At 42.9% G+C, this 22,803-nt stretch overlaps 1 protein-coding gene across 1 annotated transcript in view; it reads left to right on the top strand.

Annotated features, from left to right (window-relative positions):
* The first annotated feature begins 498 nt into the window (after positions 1 to 498).
* LOC124777107 (dehydrogenase/reductase SDR family member 11-like) overlaps positions 499 to 22,803 on the top strand; it is a 48,818-nt gene continuing 26,513 nt past the window's right edge. Inside the window, exon 1 of the mRNA XM_047252390.1 lies at positions 499 to 698. Within this exon, the coding sequence (XP_047108346.1) occupies positions 561 to 698 (138 nt within the window). The 5' untranslated portion in view covers positions 499 to 560. The remainder of the gene's footprint in view (positions 699 to 22,803) is intronic.

The following is a 22,803-nucleotide window of genomic DNA, read 5'->3' as shown; positions in this document are numbered from 1 at the left end:
TAAATGTTATCTCTGACCGACATATTACTTTGGACTTAACTTTCGTCGTACCGATTTGCAGTTATTACTAAGATTTTTGATAGCTAATTAAAAATAACCTTTCTTTCTTTCTAGCTTTATATCATGACATACTCAGTAATTACTGAATTTGGTGTTCATCAAAACTTTAAGGTGTTATATTATTGTCAAAGTTGTCGTACCTGTCAGGGTAACACTTCCCTACTTTAAATTATCATGACATTCTTATTTGGGTTTTCGCGTTTCTTAGTTATCGAGAGCAGCTACTTTGTCGATAAAGGAAAGCGACATAACGATGCGTAGCAGAATTCGCAATGTTCAACCGTTCTGTCAGGCAGCGGTACCAATGGCCTTCGCGCCTGGCGAGCGGCGCTGCGCGGTCACGTGACGTTGGCGGCGTACTCTGCTGTGGAGTGGGGGTGGGAGGAGGGCGGGACTGCGTTACGTCCGTGCTCCGTCCTCAGCACTATAAATGTCATCCGTCGATGCTAGGGGAGACACTCAGCACCAGACAGCAGCAGCAGTAGACAGCAGCGTCAGACATGGGCATCGAGAAGTACGCTGGCCGCGTTGCCCTGGTTACTGGCGCCAGTTCCGGCATGGGCGCCGCTATCGCTCAGGAACTGCTGAAGAATGGCATTCACGTGGTCGGCCTCGCCAGGAGGGTGGAACTGATCAAGGTCAGTCTGTGGAACACTCCTAACTAGATTTAGGACCTTCCTGAAGAATACAAGACACTTTGCAACAATTCCTTTCGGAAGGCACTCTCTTATATCTTTACGCAACAATTTCCGTATATTGTCACGATAAATTCGTAGCTAATCCATTAGCTTTCCAGCAAGATATGCTATAGTTCAGCCGGCCGCGGTGGTCTAGCGGTTCTAGGCGCTCAGTCCGGAACCGCGCGACCGCTACGGTCGCAGGTTCGAATCCTGCCTCGGGCATGGATGTGTGTGATGTCCTTAGGTTAGTTAGGTTCAAGTAGTTCTAAGTTCTAGGGGACTGATGACCTCAGATGTTAAGTCCCATAGTGCTTAGAGCCATTTTGCTGTAGTTCCTCCTTTTCGAGAAGTGTATAGCAAACTTTTTACACATAGTCGACAGTAATAGACGATTACCCACCGCAAGATTTATAATATCTACAAAATTGTCAACGCTTTCGTGGGCACTTGTTGACAAACTCTTGTTGGCTTCTGTTTTGGGTTCGTCAGCCGACGTTTATTTGATGATTTTTCTGACGTTTCGCCTGCACGAATGGCTGGCATTGTCAAAGCTTCACCCTCCATTGCTGGTGATGGACTGGGGTCGAGCTCGCCGCATCAGATTATGTGTACTTGGCCCGCCAACGTCCAAGGGTTTCTTCGTGGTCATTTCCAGTGCGGTTCTCCTCTTGCTACCTGCAACGGTCGATTGATGCAGTACGGGAGTCCAGGATCCGTTCAATTTGAGGCTTTCCTCTTTCTTGTTGAAGTTATTCTCATGTTTTTGTATTTCTGTAGCTTCTCTGAAGAAGTGGATTTGATAGAGTTTCTCTACAGCCAGAACTTCCGTGTCGGCGAATTTTACTATGTGGTCGGCCTCACACAGTGCGTGCTCTGCCACGGCTGATTTCTCCACCTGCCCCATCCTGCAGTGCCGCCTATGTTGTGTGATCCTAGTGTTGACATGCTGCATGTGACAATTTTCTAATTCCCAAGAGAGGCACAATTAATGTTTATATGATCACTACAGTAAGTTAGAGTGAGGAAGGCTCCACTAATGAATTTCAGAATGCACTCTTTCACAATTCCATTGTAGAAGATATTGTTCATCTACATCTACATCTACATGGATACTCTGCAAATCACATTTAATTGCCTGGCAGAGGGTTCATCGAACCACCTTCACATTATTCCAATCTCGTATAGCGCGCGGAAAGAATGAACACCTATATCTTCCCGTACGAGCTCTGATTTCCATTATTTTATCGTGGTGATCGTTCCTCCCTATGTAGGTCGGTGTCAACAAAGTATTTTCACATTCGGAGGAGAAAGTTGGTGATTGGAATTTCGTGAGAAGATACCGTCGCAACGAAAAACGCCTTTCTTTTAATGATGTCCAGCCAAAATCCTGCATCATTTCTGTGACACTCTCTTCTATATTTCGTGATAATACAAAACGTGCTGCCTTTCTTTGAACTTTTTCGATGTACTCCGTCAGTCCTATCTGGTAAGGATCCCACACCGTCCAGCAGTATTCTGAAAGAGGACGGACAAGCGTAATGTAAGCAGTCTCCTTAGTAGGTCTGTTAGATTTTCTAAGTGTCCTGCCAATGACACGCAGTCTTTGGTTAGCCTTCCCCACAATATTTTCTGTGTGTTCCTTCCAAGTTAAGTTTTTCGTAATTGTAATACCTAGGTATTTAGTTGGATTTACGGTTTTTAGGTTAGACTGATTTATCGTGTAACCGAAGTTTAACGAGTTCCTTTTAGCACTCATGTGGGTGACCTCACACTTTTCGTTATTTAGGGTCAACTGCCACTTTTCGCACCATTCAGATATCTTTTCTAAATAGTTTTGCAGTTTCTTTTGATCTTCTGATGACTTTAATAGTCAATAAACGACAGCGTCATCTGCAAACAACCGAAGACGGCTGCTCAGATTGTCTCCCAAATCGTTTTATATAGATAAGGAACAGCAAAGGCCCTATTACACTACCTTGGGGAACGCCAGAAATCCCTTCTGTTTTACTCTATGACTTACCGTCAATTACTACGAACTGTGACCTCGCTGACAGGAAATCACAAATCCAGTCACATACCTGAGACGATATTCCATAAGCACGCAATTCACTACGAGCCGCTTGTGTGGTATAGTGTCAAAAGCCTTCCGAAAATCCGAAAGTACGAAATCGATCTGAAATCACTTGTCAATAGCACTGACAACCCAGTCATGTACACATGCTTTATCACGATACATCCGTATTTATTCCTTTGGATAAGCGGCAAGAGAATCGACAGTTCATCATTCCTGAGACATGTATGGCAAATACGAACACACTGTCCTCGGCAGAGAATGATCACCAAATCTCGCCTGTGTCGTCATGTTGCATCTGTCTATTGTTGTAGTTCCTCGACAGATGCCCATTTACCTAAATGTTTGTATTAACATTACCTGACGTTGTTCGCAAGAAAAGAAATAAAATAGAACTAAAATTTTTCTCTGCTGTGTAGTTAAAGAAAATGAACGAAAGCTGTTATAAAGTTACTATAACATTTAATTAAATTTCTTGTAATTAACGTTGTTAGTTTTCATCTAGAAGCAAGTTTACAGAAACTGCTTGAATACACCCACCCTTCAGCAAGCAACTTAAAATTACCTGAGGGAGTGACATGGCGGCCTCTAATTCACTGTTCTTGAGCCTCCAAAATGTACATCAAATCCTTAAAAATCAGGCTACCGACCTTAAGGAGCAGATATTCGGCTCTTGTAATCGATTTCGATTCTTTTTATGGGTCACCACATTCCTTCTCAAACTCACCCTAAACGTATTACCATAATCACAGTGTTCTTTTCAGATAGGAAATCATATGTGACGTGCCATAGTCATGGTGGAACACACACACACACACACACACACACACACACACTAAAACTACATCTCGCACACTCGCCTCCATGGACGTAAATTTGTGTATATTTCACCTTATTATAGAGCTATTATTCTCCTTTTCACCGTATCACATTTTGGGGATTGAGTCTCTTGTCACCTTCCATGATCAGGACTGCTGGACTTGTTTCCCAGGATATTTTCAATGTGCTGTTCACCGATCGCGGAATATAATTCGTCCCTGGACAGCGGACTCATTTTTTGGGAAATTTCTTCGTGGTATCATTTATTTACTGGTTCCCATATCCAAGACGGTATTAAATTGCAACTGTTTCATTAAGTTCCGTAAATGTTATGTCTAAGTACTCTTCCAAGGCTCATTTCAATGCTACAGAAAATATACATAGCTTCATTACAAAAAGTAGTCGCTGTTAGAATTCGGCAGCTGTAAACGTTGAAACGTCTGTTACAAATTCGGCCCATTATTAGTGTGAAATCCACTATTTTTTCGAACGCAATTTTAAATTTCTGTTTAGAAGCTTTCACTTTTGCGGCTTCCAGAGCATTAATTTTTTTCCAGTGCGATGCACTTCATTAACTGTACCAGTTAACAGGCTGGTCGATGTCTCAAAGTTTTTGATAGCGTGAAGCAAAAAACTGAAATTTTCAGTTATGTAAGACTTCTTCTTTTGGTGTACTGTCATTGAGCAAGTTCTGAGGAATTTTAGTTGAAGAAGAGTCATCATTATTTAATTCGCAAATTACCGATTTAAAATTTTCAAAATTGTTTGCATAATACACTGCTGCTTCCAACCAAGTCCCCCAACCAGTAACTATGGGTCTAGATGAAAGTGCAAGATGTGGATTTTTGGCTCTGAACAAATCAATTCTTGATAGCGCTTTGACAGTTACCTTTTTGCCATTTGAGACCAATTTGTCCACTTTAGGATACAATGTACATATCTGCTCACATACTGTGTGTAAACCAAGTACTATACAAGTTACGTATATCAAGTGAAGTTACGTATATCATATGTGGGAAGCTTACAGAGAGGCTTTCGGCTGCCTTCTCCATATATGGAGCAGCATCCGTAAGTAAGAGTAGAACCCTATTAAATTTCACCCCATTCGGCCACAACTACTGCAGAGATTCGTTGAGTAAGCGAGCCATTGTTAAATGATTCGATGCTGATATTTCTTTATATATCGATAGAAAACAAAGCTTGGAAACTACTTCATCATTTTCTAGCACACCTCGCGCAACATTTCCCACTTTGCTACCTCTACAGTCAGGTGATTCGTGAAAGCTTACCCATTTTTCTTTAAATTTTCACCTTCTGTTCTGATCTTTCTTAGCATTTATTCGTGACAGGCAGGCACATACAATTTTCTTAATGTTGATTCGTCCGGTGTTTCAAAATTTGTGTATTTCGTAAGAAAATTTCTGAACGCTGGACTTCTCAATTTACATAAAGAAATATCACACGAAAGAAAAGTGGTGCATATATCTGCGCAATATTCGGAACTTTTTGAAACTAGAGTGTGTGAACAGGAAGCTGCTTCACCTAAAAAAAGCTTGGCTAGAAGTTGTACTTGAAAGGATTGTTCTTTGTTTAATACCTGCTAAATGCTGTAGTACTTGAGATCGCTGGTCTGCGCTTACAGGGTTCCCACATTTCTGACAGAATAGAATTCTCCCACTGCTTGTAAAGATTCAGCAACATATAGTTGCAAAGGAGAGCGAACATTTGACTTTACTTTCGACATTATACCGTCAGTCACTTTACTTTAAGATACCATACTTGCGTACTGTATAAACGCTTTGCTTTAAACAAAACAAGAGAAACGAAGAAGACTGTTGAGTACATTGCGTCAGCCATTCACATCATAAACAAGAATTCCCCTTTCATACAGCCAGTCAGCACGTGTAATAGAGGTCACTTAAAACACAATACGTTTACGAATGAGGTTCGTTCAGACTACGTTCTCGTAATACACTGACGGAAAAAAAATCGCAACGTCAGGAAGGAGTTGTGCGACATGAACTAAAATTGGTATGCGTGGTCCTACATCTGAAAGATTATGTCTCTTCAAATTTCAAACCAGACGCATAAGAAGGCGCTAATGGCGCCACTATGAGGATACGTATCAGGTTTACTTCAAATATACGCTGTAACGGTCGTGAGCTTTAGTTATGTTTGAGACTGGACATGGTGAGAAACAAGTCGAGAATGCCTTTAAGGCGACGAAGACGCCATTCTCAACACCTCACCGAGTTTGAACGAGGTGGTGTAATAGGGCTACGAGAAGCTCCATGTTCCTTCTACGATATTATAGAAAGCTTGGAAGGGAAGTAGTCACTGTACATGATTGCTGGCAGGGGCATCACGAGAATTTGGGGCGCAAGATGCAGGATTGAGGACTGCCACGTGGATTTACCGAGAGGGAAGACCGTAGTGTTCGGCGTATGGCTGTGGCGCATCGTCCTGTGCCGCCGGCAGCAATTTGAGCAGCAGTTAGCACCACAGTGGCAACGAACTGTTACAAACAGTTACTCCACCGTCAACTCAGAGCCAGACTCCCTGTAGCGTGCACTGGACTGACCCCAAACCACCGCCGTCTGCGACATCAGTGGTGTCAAGCGAGAGCTCATTACAGGTCAGGCTTTGAGGTCTGTTGTGCTTTCTGGTGAAAGCTGGTTCTGCCTAGATGCCACTGATGGCCATGTGTTGGTCAGGAGGAGTCCAGTTGAGAGCCTGCAGCTAACCTGCGCCCTAGACACACTGGACCTACACCTGGAGTTATGGGTCTGAGATGCATTTCGTACCACAGCAGGAACACTCTGACGATTATCCCACGCACCCTGACTTCAAATATGTACGTCAATCTGATGAATCAACCTGTTGTCCTACTACTTACGAACAGCATTGCAAGAAGTGTTTTCCAACATGATAACGCTCGCCCACATTTAACTGTTGTAACCGTACATGCTCTAAGAGTGTCGACCTGTTGCCTTGATCTGCTCGATCACCAGATCTGTCTCCAATAGAGCCCATATGGGACACCATCAGACGACAACTCCAGCGTCATCCACAACCGACACTAGCCGTCCCTTTAATAACCGACAAAGTGCAACAGGCATGGAACTCGATCCCACAAAGTGGCATCCGGCACCTGTACGACGCAATGCATTCACATTTTGTATGCTTGCAAAAAAATGGTTCAAATTGCTCTGAGCACTATGCGACTTAACTTCTGAGGTCATCAGTCGCCTAGAACTTAGGACTAATTAAACCTAACCGACCTAAGGACATCACACACATCCATGCCCGAGGTAGGATTCGAACCTGCGACCGTAGCGGTCGCTCGGCTCCAGACCGTAGCGCCTAGAACCGCGCGGCCACTCCGGCCGGCTGTATGCTTGCATTCAACGTTCTGGCGGTTAGACCGATTATTAATGTACCAGCATTTGTCATTTGCAATGGCGTATCTCTCTCTTACATTAATCTGTTATCTTGCAATGTTAGTCAATTACGTTACCTCGACAAATTTATCCACGAAAGTTCATTACGCTACATTAATTGTTTTTTGGTGTTGCGGCTTTTACCGTCAGAGGACTGCAAAGTGTTGTTACAGTATCAGCAGTCCCTATTAAGCAGACACAACAAAGAACATCGCACGGGAATGGAGACGCGCTGCCAGGATTGTAACAGGTCGATCTGGCCGACGCAGAAGATTAGCAGAAAATCCGATGCAGCTTAAATGGGTAATCCTTTGAAGAATTACGACTAGTTCTCGCGAAATTCTGTTGGATAAATTTAGAGAAACTATATTTGAAGAATACAGTTCGACCATTATAAGGTCATTGTGGTATGTGTCACGAAGGGATCACGAAAATAAGACAGTGATTATCTTGTGAATGTTGCGGTTCTGCTTTTTTTCACTGATGCCAGGAAAATTGGAGAGAAATTCCGCCTTATGCCAGATACAGTTTTGTAGTTTTATTTTCACCCATACATGTTTCAGCACTTTTTGTGCTGCCTTCAGTTAACTTGTTAGTTTACTTCTTTCTGCAAAACTGTTGTATTTTAGCTTCTGGAGAAACGGAACCAGCAATACAATAGAGAACAGATTTGGAAGAAATACCACCAACACTGAGATATACAGCCAGTCTGGTATATATCGACTAACATGCAACTGCTGTCAATCTGTATATGTGGGTCAAACACGCAGGAATTTTAGAATCATGTATACAGAACACCTCATAACAGTGAAAAATACTGGTTCACACTTAACATTTGCAGATCACCTAATAGCACAGATTCACGGCGCAAGAAACATGGAGACTGATTTAAAATATCCTAAAACTAGTATTAGCCTATACCAAAAATTAACAAATAAAAACAAATTATCACACTCAACAATCAATAGTCCAATGAAGAAAAGTAATAAGCGTAGACATCACTGTGCAACAAAAAACCCTCTTTGCCACAATAAAATAACTTTATAAACAACCCCCATCCAATAAGTGCCACGATCTAAACACCACAGACGTCAACAACACTTCAAATCGACGTGCCAGATTCCAAACGAACATGCCACGAGGCAAAAGAACACCAAACGGTCATAATAACAAGTAATGGCGGCGGAAACTCTATGCGTGGAGTATAAATATTAGAAAGTGCATGTGTAACGATCATAGCGAAAGAAATAAGCATGTTACGTCGACACAAACAAAGGAAAAACACTAACACATCAAAAACTCTTAAGTAACAAGGTAATAAGCCGATATGCAGGGTGGTCCATTGATAGTGACCGGGCCAACTATCTCACGAAATAAGCACCAAACGAAAAAACTACAAAGAATGAAACTCATCTAGCTTGAAGGGGGAAATCAGATGGCGCTATGGTTGGCCCGCTAGATGGCGCTGCCATTGGTCAAACGGATATCAACTGCGTTTTTTTAAATAGGAACTTCCATTTTTTATTACATATTCGTGTAGTATGTAAAGAAATATGAATGTTTTAGTTGGACCACTTTGTTCGCTTTGTGATAGATGGCGCTGTAATAGTCAAAAACGTATAAGTACGTGGTATCACGTAACATTCCGCCAGTGCGGACGGTATTTGCTTCGTGATGTATTACCCGCGTTAAAATGGACCGCTTGTCAATTGCGGAAAAGGTCGATATCGTGTTGATGCATGGCTATTGTGATCAAAACGCCCAACGGGCGTGTGCTGTGTATGCTGCTCGGTATCCTGGACGACATAATCTTAGTGTCCGGACCGTTCGCTGGATAGTTGCGTTATTTAAGGAAGCAGGAAGTGTTCAGCCACATGTGAAACGTCAACCACGACGAGCAACAAATAATGATGCCCAAGTAGGTGTTTAGCTGCTGTCGCGGCAAATCCGCACATCAGTAGCAGACAAATTGCACGAGAATCGGGAATTTCAAAAACGTCGGTGTTCAGAATGCTACATCAACATCGATTGCACCCGTACCATATTTCTATGCACCAGGAATTGCATGGCGACAACTTTGAACGTCGTGTACAGTTCTGCCATAGGGCACAGGAGAAATTGCGGGACGATGACAGATTTTTTGCACGCGTTCTATTTAGCGACGAAGTGTCATTCACAAACAGCGGTAACGTAAACCGGCATAATATGCACTACTGGGCAACGGAAAATCCACGACGGCTGCGACAAGTGGAACATCAGCGACCTTGGCGGGTTAATGTATGGTGCGGCATTATGGAAGGAAGGATAATTCGCCCCCATTTTATGGACGGCAATCTAAATGGTGTCATGTATGCAGATTTCCTACGTAATGCTCTACCGATGCTACTAAAAGACGTTTCACTGCATGACAGAATGGCGATGTACTTCCAACATGATGCATGTCCGGCACAGCTCACGTGCGGTTGAAGCGGTATTAAATAGCGTATTTCATGACAGGTGGATTGGTCGTCGAAGCACCATACCATGGCCCGCTCGTTCACCGGATCTGACGTCCTCGGATTATTTTTTGTGGGGAAAGTTGAAGGATATTTGCTATCGTGATCCACCGACAACGCCTGACAACATGCGTCAGCGCATTGTCAATGCATGTGCGAACATTACGGAAGGCGAACTACTTGCTGTTGAGAGGAATGTCGTTACACATACTGCCAAATGCATTGAGGTTGACGAACATCATTTTGAGCATTTATTGCAGTAATGTGGTATTTACATGCGTTATCAGAAATGATAAGTTCACAAAGGTACATGTATCACATTGGAACAACCGAAATAAAATGTTCAAACGTACCTACGTTCTGTATTTTAATTTAAAAAACCTACCTGTTACCAACAGTTCGTCTAAAATTGTGAGCCATATGTTTGTGACTGTTACAGCGCCATGTATCACGAAGCGAAAAAAGTGGTCCAACTAAAACATTCATATTTCTTTACGTACTACACGAATATGTGATAAAAATGGGGGTCCTATTTTAAAAAACGCAGTTAATATCCGTTTGACCTATGGCAGCGCCATCTAGCGGGCCAACCATAGCGCCATCTGGTTTCCCCCTGCAAGCTAGACAAGTTTCGTTCTTTGTAGTTTTTTCGTTTGACGGTTATTTCGTGAGATATTGGCCTGGTCACGATCAATGGACCACCCTGTATAGCGATTATCAGTCGGAAATGCATAATAATAAGCATAAAAATAAAAGTGTTCTGCTGCTTACAGGTGACAAGCTACAGATTGCGTAGTAGATCTAAAGCTACCAAATTAACAACCAGAAGCCTCATGTGAGGCATGTAAACAAATGTATACGAATTTATCCACCTTATTCCCAAATTTACTATGAATGTTCAGCTGTATGTGAATTCCTAAGGGACCAAACTGCTTAGGTCATCGGTCCCTAGACTTACATACTACTTAAGCTAACTTATGCTAAGAACTACACGCACACCAATGCCCGAGGGAGGACTCGAACCTCCGGCGGGAGGGGCCGCGCAATCCGCGACATGACGCCTGTAACCGCGCGGCCACTCCGCGCGGCTTTACTATGAAACTAGAACTTTTAGACTTATCGAAAACGAACAACTTCAACTCAGCGATAGATGTCTCAACTCCGTGCAGTATTCAAACTAATGTAAAATATTTGACAATAATCATTCATTTTACAAATATAAGTATTTTGAACCAAAAGTTTCTTTTAGACGTTAACAACAATAATTTAGAAAGAAAATAAATAAACCCACTGAACGATAGTACAAAAGTGCTGAAGCATATCTGAATCAAAGCAAAACTACAAATGTGTCTTGCAGAAGATAGAATTCCTCTCTAAGATAAAAGTTATTAGGGTATGCCATTTTTTCTTCAATATGCGAATGAAAGGACGGAAAATCTGTAGCACTGGTACGACGCAGTCTTCGCTTTGTATGTGTAATTGAGAGTTGTTCAGAGTAGCGGAGAGAAACGTTGCGGTTTACTAAGGGCAAAAGAGAAGAGAGAGAGAGAGAGAGAGAGAGAGAGAGAGAGAGAGAGAGAGAGAGAGAGAATAAAACAAGCACGTGGAAGAGAAATAGGTTGGTGCGGTACGTGTAGTTCTGACCGCAATGAAAATGATACGCGATTGGGTGGGGCACTAGTGAGGCGAATGGTGAAAAATGGACCAAGGAAGTTGCTTTCTGCATTACAATGCATTAAAAAAAATCGAAAAGAAAACGAAGTAGAAGATACACAAATATTAGAAGAAAACTGGTCAGGTGCTAGTAGAACTTGTAAACGCGCGCGTGGGGCACGATACTCATTAAAGCCTGTACTATGGTAAGTTGACGGGCTTCACCTTATGAGAAAGGATTTTTGTATAGAAATTGACCGCGTGTACCTGAATGGAGGCAAATCAGACTTACACCCACTCTGTAATAACAATGATACGTCAAGCAAGTCCGAAATGCAACTACACGTCAGGACGGACAAGAAACAACACAGAAGATGCTACCAATTTGTTAATAATACGGTCGCCAGCCTAATTAGGCATTAACTGAGTTTCTTCCCTGTACAAGTTGATGTACGTTCAAGCAAAACAACACGTAGTAACACAGTATAATATGGTAAATTTTAGAACCAGAAAATCTATTGAACTGATAATTTCACTTTCTGTACTGATAGGGGTAAACCATAAATACATAACACTACACTATAATGTTTACTACAAAACTTCGTACTGTCTATTGATCTGATTAAAATCGGGCATAGGTTACCCTTGAAATAGCACTTTCGAAACACACACACAATGTCAATTTTTATAAATGTAAAACACTGATAAATTTTGGTTTTTGTATTGGCTTTAACTTTGCTGGTCCAATCAGTTTAGAACACTTCTGAATTCAAATGAATAACAAAGAGGGGGGGGGGACCCTGAAACTGTTACGATCACTGTATTAAAACAATTAATTTATTGAAAGCACTAAAAATTTCCACTATATGAGTTACTACTCTTTTTAGCTTATTTCCTGCTCATTTAATTACCATTATATCTGCCTCAAAATAATTAAACTTCATTACTAAACCAATTTCAAAATTATCTTCCCACTTTGTCAGACCTTTGTTATTTACCTATAGATTCATTAACAAAACAGATCATTAAACATCATTCACATAGCTAGGTCTGCAAGTAATTATTATTAACATAAACTTTAAATCTTCATCTCGGGACACTCGGATTGCACAACATGTGGAAAGGACCCTGTCTAGGTTAGTTGTGAGGATAATTAAATGATAGGACAGTTCTGGTAAAATTTAAGTTGTTATTGAACAGTATGGAACAAAAGTAACACTGGTCCACACGAATACAGTACTAAAAGTTTCAACCTGTTCGTATCGATGCGGCGGTCGGCAGGTAGCGAGATGGCGAGGCACAGGGCACACATACAATCACAGCTATGGCTCTTGATGTATCGGCACTTTGCTTCTTCTTAGCGTCGCAATTCGTTTCCATTTAGTGCCTATGGAATTTTGCCATGCTGTATAGGCGTCGGGACGGCACATCCGAGGCTCAATGAAACTACGTCTTCCAGGAGAGCCTCCTCGATCCAGAACGTGTGGCTCAGACCGATGCCCAACTCCGACTACTACTGCTGAGCCCGTTATGCCGTGCAGCGCCCGTGTGCATTTTCCCGCGCTCGCCTGCCATCCACCTTTTACCGCTCCCCTGCAGACAGCGTATTCACCAGAGGTTTTGCATTCTACATATCCCAATACATTGCCTACGTATGGACGAGACGCACAATTACAACTTTAACATCTTACAACAGCTTCAACATTTCTTACATTTCAATTCTGTTACAGTATTGTTTGACATTTGACATAAACATTAATATTCACATCGAAATTTGTTTACAGTTTTCTTAACACAATGACATGAAAAGAAAAGAAATGAAATCAGAATATCGATTACACTAATTTATCGAAAATCAGAAGAAAAAAAAATTATATGTACAATAGTACAGCGTTGTTGCTGTTACACATGCCCCTGTTTCCAGTAAATTTCACTAAGTGCACATTTGATGGGAACACTAAATTTTACATTTATACAGTGGTTCTGAATCTTTGTGTGAATGTCCCATCAAAAATTTTATACCACAAACTTCCTTCCACTCACATTATTTAGGTCTATACTTTTTAACATATCAAGAACATTTACCCATCGTTTGCTTAAGTGCCTTTGGCACAGTCCAACCTCCTATCACAACATTATTTAAATAGCAAATTACTTATCATTATTAAATTTCTCAGAGAAATAAAAAATCAAAATCTGGAACACAAAAACTTAGCTACAAAAGCAAATACAAATACCTATATACACTATAAGACAATTTGTTGCTGCTTGCATTGAATGGCAGTCCATTTCCCTACTTACTAATAAACACACAATAATATTCAGAAAATTTACTACACATATTTGCTGCCTATTATTCAGATTTGGGCAGTCCATTTCGCACCCTTTTATCACATCTCCTACATCACACTTACAATTCTCCTTTAACTATTTATCTGCCCTCTTTGATTTTTGGCAGTCCTTTATATTATGACTCATATACTGCCCACTTTGGTTTTCGGCAGTCTCATCTTTTATCTGGCTTACAGCATTTGCTATTTCTTTTCAGCCCTTTTCTCCATACATCTTTACATTTACAGTACATTTGGTAATCTGAAACTCACAGAAGTACATTAGCACACTGATATTGGTATACATATATTTACAAATATTTGTTACATTTGGAATAATGGCTTCTCTATACAGGCGTGAATAATAGTTCGTCATAGTACATAAAACTTCAGTTTCCGAAAATTTTACTACGTGATCACCTGATTGAAGAGCATGTTCCGCCACGGCTGATTTGTCTGTTTTCCCTAGTCGGCAAATACTTTTATGTTCCTTCAACCGTGTGTTCACACTTCTCTTTGTAGTTTCAATGTAGACCTTGCCACTCGTATACGGAATCTTATATACACCACTTGCAGACAGAGGGGGACGTTTATCATAATGGTTCAAATGGCTCTGAGCACTATGGGATTTAACATCTGAGGTCATCAGGCCCCTAGAACTTAGAACTACTTAAACCTAACTAACCTAAGGACATCACACACATCCATGCCCGAGGCAGGATTCGAACCTGCGACCGTAGCGGTCGCGCTGTTCCAGACTGTAGCGCCTAGAACCGCTCGGCCACCATGGTCGGCGTCGTTTATCCTTAACGGAACGAAGTGCTTGGCCTATTTTCTTAGTTGGTCTGAAAATCGGTCGAACATTATGTTTCCTTAGAATCTTGCAAATTTGATCCGTTACTTTTTTCATGAAATGTTGAGAAACCGTGTTCTTCCATCGCTGTGTCCTATCGTTGCCCTTAGGCCTCCTATTATTCGGTCGCAGAACTCTATTTATTTCCTTACTAGAGTACTCATTCTTCTCAAAAGCCTGCTTTAGATGTTTAACTCGGCGTCGAGGTGTTCCGGCGCACAAATCCTTTTAGCTCTGTCCACTAGACTTTTAATTACACCTCTTTTCTGCTGTGTATGATGATTGGAATCCTTATGCAAGTATCTGTCGGTATGTGTAACCTTCTGAAAGACTTTATGTTTCAAGCTGCGATCAGTCTGTCTCGTGAGAAGACATCCAAGAAGGATATTGCATTGTCTTTCTCCATTTCCATGGTAAACTGGATTTTTTGATTTATACAATTTAAATAACAGAAAAATTCCTCTAAAGCTTTCTTGCCATGTGACCAAAAAACAAATGTATCATCCACATATCGATACCATCGACATGGTTTCTTACTCGCTTTTTCCAGAGCTAATTGTTCGAATTTTTCCATGTAAAAATTTGCAATCGTAGGACGTAATGGGTTATCCATGGTCACACCATCAACCTGCTCATAAAACTCATCTTCCCACTGGAACTGACTAGAGGTAAGGCAGTGTCTGGAAAGACCAGTCAAATCCGTTATGAAAACATACGCTATGTAAACCATAACTTCGTTTTCTCAGTAGTGTTTTCATTGATGACCCTGCTTTCAGTTTTGGATTTGATTCTGGTTACGACGTGAAAATACTCTCTAAGCAGACAAACAAATGATTACAATTTCAGAAAAAATGAGTGATTTACTCAAAAGGAAGAGCTTCACACATTGAGCAAGTCAATAAGGCGTTGGTCCACCTCTCGCCATTATGCAGTTGATTTAGTTGTTGCGTGTCCTGATGAGCGGTATCGTGCCAAATTCTGCCCAACTGACGCGATTGATGGTCAAAATCCCCGAGTTGGTTGGGAGGCCCTGCCCACAATGCTCTAAACGTTCTCAGTTGGGGAGAGACTTGGCGACCTCGCTGGCTAAGACAGAGTTTGGCAGGCACGCAGACAAGCAGTAGAAACGCTCATAAAGTGCAAGCGAGCAGTATCTTGTTGAAATGTGAGCCCAGGGTGGCGTGGCATTAAGGGCAACAAAACGGGGCACGGAATGTCGTCGAGGTACCGCTGTGCTGTAAGGGTACCGCGGATGACAAGCAACTGGGTCTTGCTAAGAAAAGAAATGGCACCGCAGACCATAACTGGCGGTTGTCGGGCCGTATGGCAGGTTGGTATCCCACCATTCTCCGGGTCGACTCCAGACACGTCTTCCGGCTGGCATTGATGAGAGTAGAATTGTCTTCAGTATCAGCCCTGCTTCTGAATGATCCTCGATTACCGGTCTGAGGTGCCATTTCTGTTCGTAGCAGGACCCCTTCGGTTGTTATCTGCGGCATCCTTACTGCACAGTGGTACATTGACGTTAATCTACGCCCTATTTTGTTTCCCCAATTGGCTCGCCGGCCGAAGTGGCCGTGCGGTTAAAGGCGCTGCAGTCTGGAACCGCAAGACCGCTACGGTCGCAGGTTCGAATCCTGCCTCGGGCATGGATGTTTGTGATGTCCTTAGGTTAGTCAGGTTTAACTAGTTCTAAGTTCTAGGGGACTAATGACCTCAGCAGTTGAGTCCCATAGTGCTCAGAGCCAGCCAATTGGCTCGCCGTCCTGGGCTTACATTTCAGCAAGGTAGTGATCGCCCGCACACTGCGAGACTTTCCGCTAATTCAATAAAATTCTTCTGGGTTTGAGGCCGCATTTTCATCTGTAAAACACCGACGTTTCGGCGCCAGTCCAATAAGCACAAGGTTAACTGAACACGAGAGATATATCCGCGTCAAATACAGTACAACAAGTCAGCGGTGGCAGAACATCAGGAACAGTGCAGGATGAAAATGGAATTTCGAGAGGCCCGCGTACAGGCGAAACAGCCGTTTAGTTGGAGGAGGAAGATTAGAGAGGCTATAGAAATAGCCAAGTGACCCGACAATATGAATAGAGAAGACGGGCACCGACTTCCAGCGTCTTGGCTGCCAGCAGTGACAGCTTTTTTTTTTGTTTTGTTTATTTGGCCTTTGAGTGTGTACTCAATTTAGCCATCGGCAACACATAGTGACAATGTACACATAATTGAATAAACAAATATAGAAATGCATATTTACAAGAATAAAAAGCTTAACTGTTACAGTTTTGTACATAATGTTTTAAAAATTGAATTGAATTGCATTGGAAAATAATTAAAAGTGTCTTGACTTACAATTCACACCAATTCTGAAATATCTTCAGCAGCAAGACATATTTATAATTTACGTATACCATTAAAACCTACAGATTGTAACCAGTACTCTTGATGAAGTTAACTATCACTTTTTATAGACGAACGTCTTTGGTACACAATAGAGAACAAGCTGATTGAGGAAGATGGTAGCCCATACTCAGCAATGTCTTCAGAAAGACCAACCGTTCACGGTCAAATTTGGGGTACATAAATAAGATGTGGTTGACATCAGCTTCCGACTCAGGATCACTCTCACATGCTGGTGAACTGTAAACGTTGATCCGATGTAGATGTTGTGGGAAAGAGGCATGATTGAAGCGGAGTCTTATGATGGTAGAAATAGTGGATCGGTCCAGATGTGTCCTCATGAACCACGGCTGTGAAGGAATCCGAGGTTGTAGCACTGCGTAATAACCGCCTTTTGTCTGTTGAGAAACGTTCCACATTTCCTGCCGTTGTTGTCTTGCGTGATCCTTGACTTCACATAAGTAGTCTGTATAAGGAAGGTGCAGATCCAGGACGGTGCCTAAGGTTGCCGCTTGTTTGGCTAATGCATCAACTTCATCATTATAGAGGATACCAGAGTGGGAAAGTACCCACAACAAATGGATCGTCCGGCTCGTGCAGCGAATATATTCAGATATCACATCCAAGGTATAACTGTTGATTGTTTTGTTCCATCGACTGTACTGAATGTTTTTAAGAACGCTTTGCAAGTCAGATACTATCAATATCTTGGGGAAGGAAGTGCTAGAGACAAACTTAAGTGCTTCCAAAACTGCCACTGTCTCCGCCGTAAAAATAGAAGTGCTCGTAGGCAGTTTGAAGGTTTTGCGGATCTGGATCTGAGGGCAGAAAAAAGCGCATCCTGTACACTCTTCTTGCGGAATTTTGGAGCCATCGGTATATACACAGAGAAAACCCGGCCATTGTGCTTGAACGAGACGATTGAAGCCAACGTTGACATTAGTACTGTCCAGCCAGGTCGTACTTAAATAATGGACTGGGATATGGGAGCAGAGCGTTTGAAGATCATATTCAAAAACAGGTAGATGCGCTGAACACCGTATAGAATGTATGACAGGTGACCAAGTGTCAAAGCTGGCACAAACGGCTGGCACTTTATTCCTTCTGTGGGATGCAATCCAAAGTCGATAAATTCAGTCTCTACTTTGATAGACGGAACTATCCATAATGACCATGCCTTGAATGTAGAATTTGTCCGATAAGATTTGGCGCCTAGAGCTCAAGGGCATCTCCCCTGCTTCTATTAAAAGGGCGTTGGTGGGCTTCGATCGCATGGCTCCAAGACAGGTACGAATGGCTCTATATTGAAGAGTATCTAATTTGGAGAGATGAATCTTTGACGCAGTGTGGTAGAATTGACAGCCATAGTCTAATCGAGATCGAATTATTCCTCGGTACACGGTGAGTAAAACACTCTGGTGCGCTCCCCACCAGACACGAGTGAGTGATCTGATTACATTTAAACCTTCTTCACACTTGGTAACGGTGGATCGGATGTGGAGCGCCCAGCTTAACCGAGAGTCAAAAATCATCCCCAGAAATCGAACGTGAGATTTTATTTGGAAGGTCTACTTGCCACAGGTAATGTGATCTTCAGTGCGAGCTGTCGTCGACTTGGAGAAGGGAACGACTGCTGATTTCTCAGCCGAGATCTCCAGCCCATTGAGAGAGAGCCACTCATCGATGTCCGCGATGGTTGTGGTTAATGCCGTTTTGGCCTGAAGATATGAAGCAGCAGTAGAATAAACACATATATCATCAGCATACTGTAGGATTTTTGTGGGTGGAGTAAGTATGCGTTCTAGGTCGTGCGTATACAGGAGAGGACTTAAAATTGCACCTTGCGGCAAGCCCTGGGAGACATAAAAAGGTCCGATCATGGTACCTTTGAAACGGACGTAGATCGTTCTTTGAGTAATCAGGGTACTGATACCGTAGACCATCCGTGAAGGAATTCCAAATCCTGACAGCTTGTCCAAGAGTACCGGTATTTGTACGTGATCATATGCACCCTTAACGTCAAGAAAAGCTGCCACTACTGTCTCTTTCGTTTGAAAGGCTGACGTGATATCCATATTAAGCAAAAGCAGGTTATCCCTGGTCCCTTTGCCTTTTCTGAAGCCGTATTGACTCCGAGGCAACAAATTACTTTTTTCAAGCCACCATTCTAGTCTCCTTTTTACCATTCGTTCGAGTGTTTTTGCAACACACGACGACAAGGTAATAGGTCTATAATTAATACCGACATTTGGATCTTTACCACTTTTGAGAGTTGGAATTATTACTTGCGTCTTCCATGTTGATATGAGGCCTTTCTTCATCCAGTACTGATTAAAAATGTTCAAGAGAAAGTCTTTCGCTTCTATAGGCAGGTGTGCAAGCATAGAGTAGTGTATATGATCAATGGCAGGGCAACTGTCGCTCGATACTTTAATAGCTTCGTTGAGTTCTTCTTTAGAGAAAGGACGAAGGAGAACATGATAGCGGTCTTCTTCAGCAGGGAACCGATGGTTTAAAAATGACACCGTGGGAGGAGCGATTGTACCTATGAATTTCTCTAACCAGGCCGTGGTAGCAGGGGGGGGAGGGGGAGGAAGACAGTCTTCTTGTTATAAAAGCTTTTATTTTATGCCAGATGCTTGCCATACTGGTTTCATTATTTAGGGACAGGCAAAATTGTTTCCAACTGCCCTTCTTGTTTTTCTTCAGGAATTTGTTAACTCGCGCATTCACTTTTTGCACAGCCAAGAAGTTGTCCAATGAAGGATTCTGACGATAGGTTTTCAAGGCGAGTCGTCGCTTCGCAATTTCCCGAGAGCATTCAGAATTCCACGAAGGAGGAGAACGGTGCTTCATTACTGTAAACTCTTTTTTCTTAGGGATGCTGATGCCAGCTGCGACGTTCATAGCATTGAGTAAAACTGGGTATGCATCTTCGTCCCGTAAGTCACGTCTCATATTTGCGAGTGCCCGCCGAACCGTTTCCTGATAAGAGGCCCAATTGGCTTCCTTGATTTTCCACGTACTATTAGAGTAACAGATGTGCGTAGTGTAGACGCTGATGTTAATGTGAAACTCTATTGGGAGATGATCGGATCCCATTGAATCCTTTTTAACGCACCAATTAGATATTTCAGTAAAGCAGGAGATGCAAAGAGTTATATCAACTGCGGAGGGTCTACGGAGAGGTGAAGTTATCATAGTAGGAGAGCCATCGTTGAGTATCACTAGGTTATTATCTTCGATAACGCTTATCAAGGTCCTGCCGTTTCCGTCTGTCACGTCTCCTCCCCACACTACATGGTGGGCATTCATGTCTCCAGCTACGATAAAGGGAGGACGAAGCTGACTTATTAATTGTCTCCAGTCATCTTCCACGATACTGTGGTGGGGAGCGTTATACAACGAGACAACTGTAAAGGTTTTGTGGGCAGTTCGTATCTCCACAGCAACTAATTCGAGGTTGGTGACAGGTACGTGTAACGGGTGTGGTCGATGCGGCAGCGAAGTTTTTACCAGTATAGCTACGCCACCCCACCCATCGAGACGGTCTTCCCTTACTATAGAATAATTTTGAAAGCGAACAGTTCGTTCGAATTTGAACCAAGTTTCACATAACAGAACGATATCAGGCCGACTTACGAACAGTTCTCGTTGCAAGCTTTCTCTATTAGAATTAGCCGATCTCGCATTCCACTGCAGTACTTTTAAAGCCACCATAATTTAGGGAGAGAGAGATTTAAATATGCCAGTAACGAGGTGCCGGATATCGGAATCGTTCATAGCACTATTTCGTCTCATGTTTTGCATGACAATATCAATCACATTTATTATCTTATCTTATAAGTTTAGCATGACCTTGAGGCTGTCGTTGATTCGGCGCTTGTGGGGTTGCTAATCTGTGAGCAGCAGGCTGGTATGGATTTTGGCTGATAGGAGTGAATGAATGTTGCATGGGGTATAACAGACTGCGGTACTGAGACCACTCACGAACGTTACTTTGGTTGTTTACTTGCGCCTGCCGCCAGGGAGGCCGGTAAGCGACGTGTGTCTGCTGGGGCACAGTTGCGCACTGAGTTGCGTCCCCACTTCCGCGTTGTTGACTGCATGCTTGCGACGGGCAGCGGCGGGAAGAGTTGTGGGTTTTGAAAGTCCGGAGAGCTCAAATTTGTTGGAACAGGAATGATCGGAGCCGGCAAGTGATGTTGTTGAACCCCGGTGACGGATGCATACGAGCAATAGACAGCGCATCCCTGAAGTCAATGTTGTTGAGCGTAGCTAATTCTTGAGCTCGTCGCCGTATATGGTATTCCGGGCAGGAACGGTCCGTGGATGCGTGTTGTCCCCCGCAATGAGCGCAAATAGTGATAGGTGAGACACAGGATTCAACATTATGTGGACCACTACATTTAATGCATCTCATCTGAGATCGACATTGTTTGCTGATATGCCCGTAACGAAGACAATTAAAGCACTGCCTGACAGTTGGTGCATGAAGTTCTACGGGACATCTTGTTCAGTGAATAGACACGGCTTCCGGTAAGGTTTGAGAGTCGAAGGTTAACAAACAGGTCTGCAATTTAACGATTTGGTCTTTACCATATCTCTTCGTAAACCTCCGAACGCCTACAACAGGGAAGGGAGGTTGTACGACTTCCAAAATCTCCGATTCTTCAAAGTTGGTGTCTACTTTCCTGATTACTCCCACCTTATGGACAACAAAGGAAGGAATGTAAGCTTCTATATTTTTTGACTTTAATACCTCACTGGTAACTAGGAAATTAGCCTTGTCTGGAGTTTTCAGTTCCACCTTAACTTTTGTTTTTCCTGCTGAAGAGATGTTAAGTATAGAATTCTTCACTTCTGGCAAGTAAATATGCAATAATTTCCCTAGTGCCATAGGGTGCAAGCGGCCTAAGTTTTTGTCCAAACATTCCATGTAAACTACGAATGGTCCCCTATCTGTACGTTTGTAAAAGTTGAGAGACCTCGGAGTAGGTGCAGGTCCCACAGGAGGGGTGTTAGTTGCAGCGTGTTGGTTAGGAGTGAGCCCAGAAGCAGTTGCTACAGGGGGTCAGCTACATTTGAAACGTCAGTTACAGGTAAGAGTTGATTAGCGTCTGCTATGAAGGTTTTGGAATTTCTTAAGTCCAGACTAACCTCACTTTGTCGCTTGTTTCTCGTAGCGGAGAAGCTGGAGGAATCCTGTTCCGATAAATCCATATGCTCTTCTGCCGGCTGTATTCCAGATTCTCCCCGAACAACTGCTAACGAGTGGCTGATCACAGCCGTCGTGTTGTCCAATGTAGTTCCTGGAGGAGCTGGTAAGGGTGCTGCATCTGGATGTAGCCGCTGGGCAGGTGGTTGTTGTTGATGTTGTCCCATAGGGGCGTCGAAGTCACCACCCCCTTCTCCGTACACCCCATCATACATGGCGGGGCTTGCCGTCACCGATAGTAATGTCAGGTGTTAATGTGCCTAACAGAAAACCGTACCAAACGAAAGCTGTGCACCAGTAGGTAAACACAAGCGTCACACGGAAGAGCGACCGCTTAGCACGTCTTAACACTTCCGCGTATGCAAGCGAGCAGTGACAGCTTTGCGGAAGGACAGCTCTCGGAAAGCAACAGGCGCGCGGTTGGCCACAGCGGTGGAGGGTACACAGAGCGCTGACGCGCCCTAGGCGATACTAGGCAGTTGCAGTCGCCTCTCAGTCTCCTATTCACCGATTTCCACCAATGGTAAGCAGTAAAGGAAACTCCAATGGAAAACGCCCATTTCCACCCATGACAATACGTAATGCAAAGACCAGTAAAATGAACTCCTAATACGCTTCCTCCTCACCCTCACATCCAATGACAGCACTCCTCCATAGTATATAAATATCCAAACTACTGCTCATTCAGCAGTTAGCAACATACCCTGAGGAAGGCGCCTTGCAACAGTCGCCGAAACGTCGGAATTTTACAGATGACAATGCGGCTTCAAACCCAGAAGAA

The sequence above is a fragment of the Schistocerca piceifrons genome, chromosome 2 (assembly GCF_021461385.2).
Source record: "Schistocerca piceifrons isolate TAMUIC-IGC-003096 chromosome 2, iqSchPice1.1, whole genome shotgun sequence".
Taxonomy (NCBI): domain Eukaryota; kingdom Metazoa; phylum Arthropoda; class Insecta; order Orthoptera; family Acrididae; genus Schistocerca; species Schistocerca piceifrons.
Note: the sequence above shows the minus strand (reverse complement) of the source record. Positions and strands in the feature narration are given on the sequence as shown.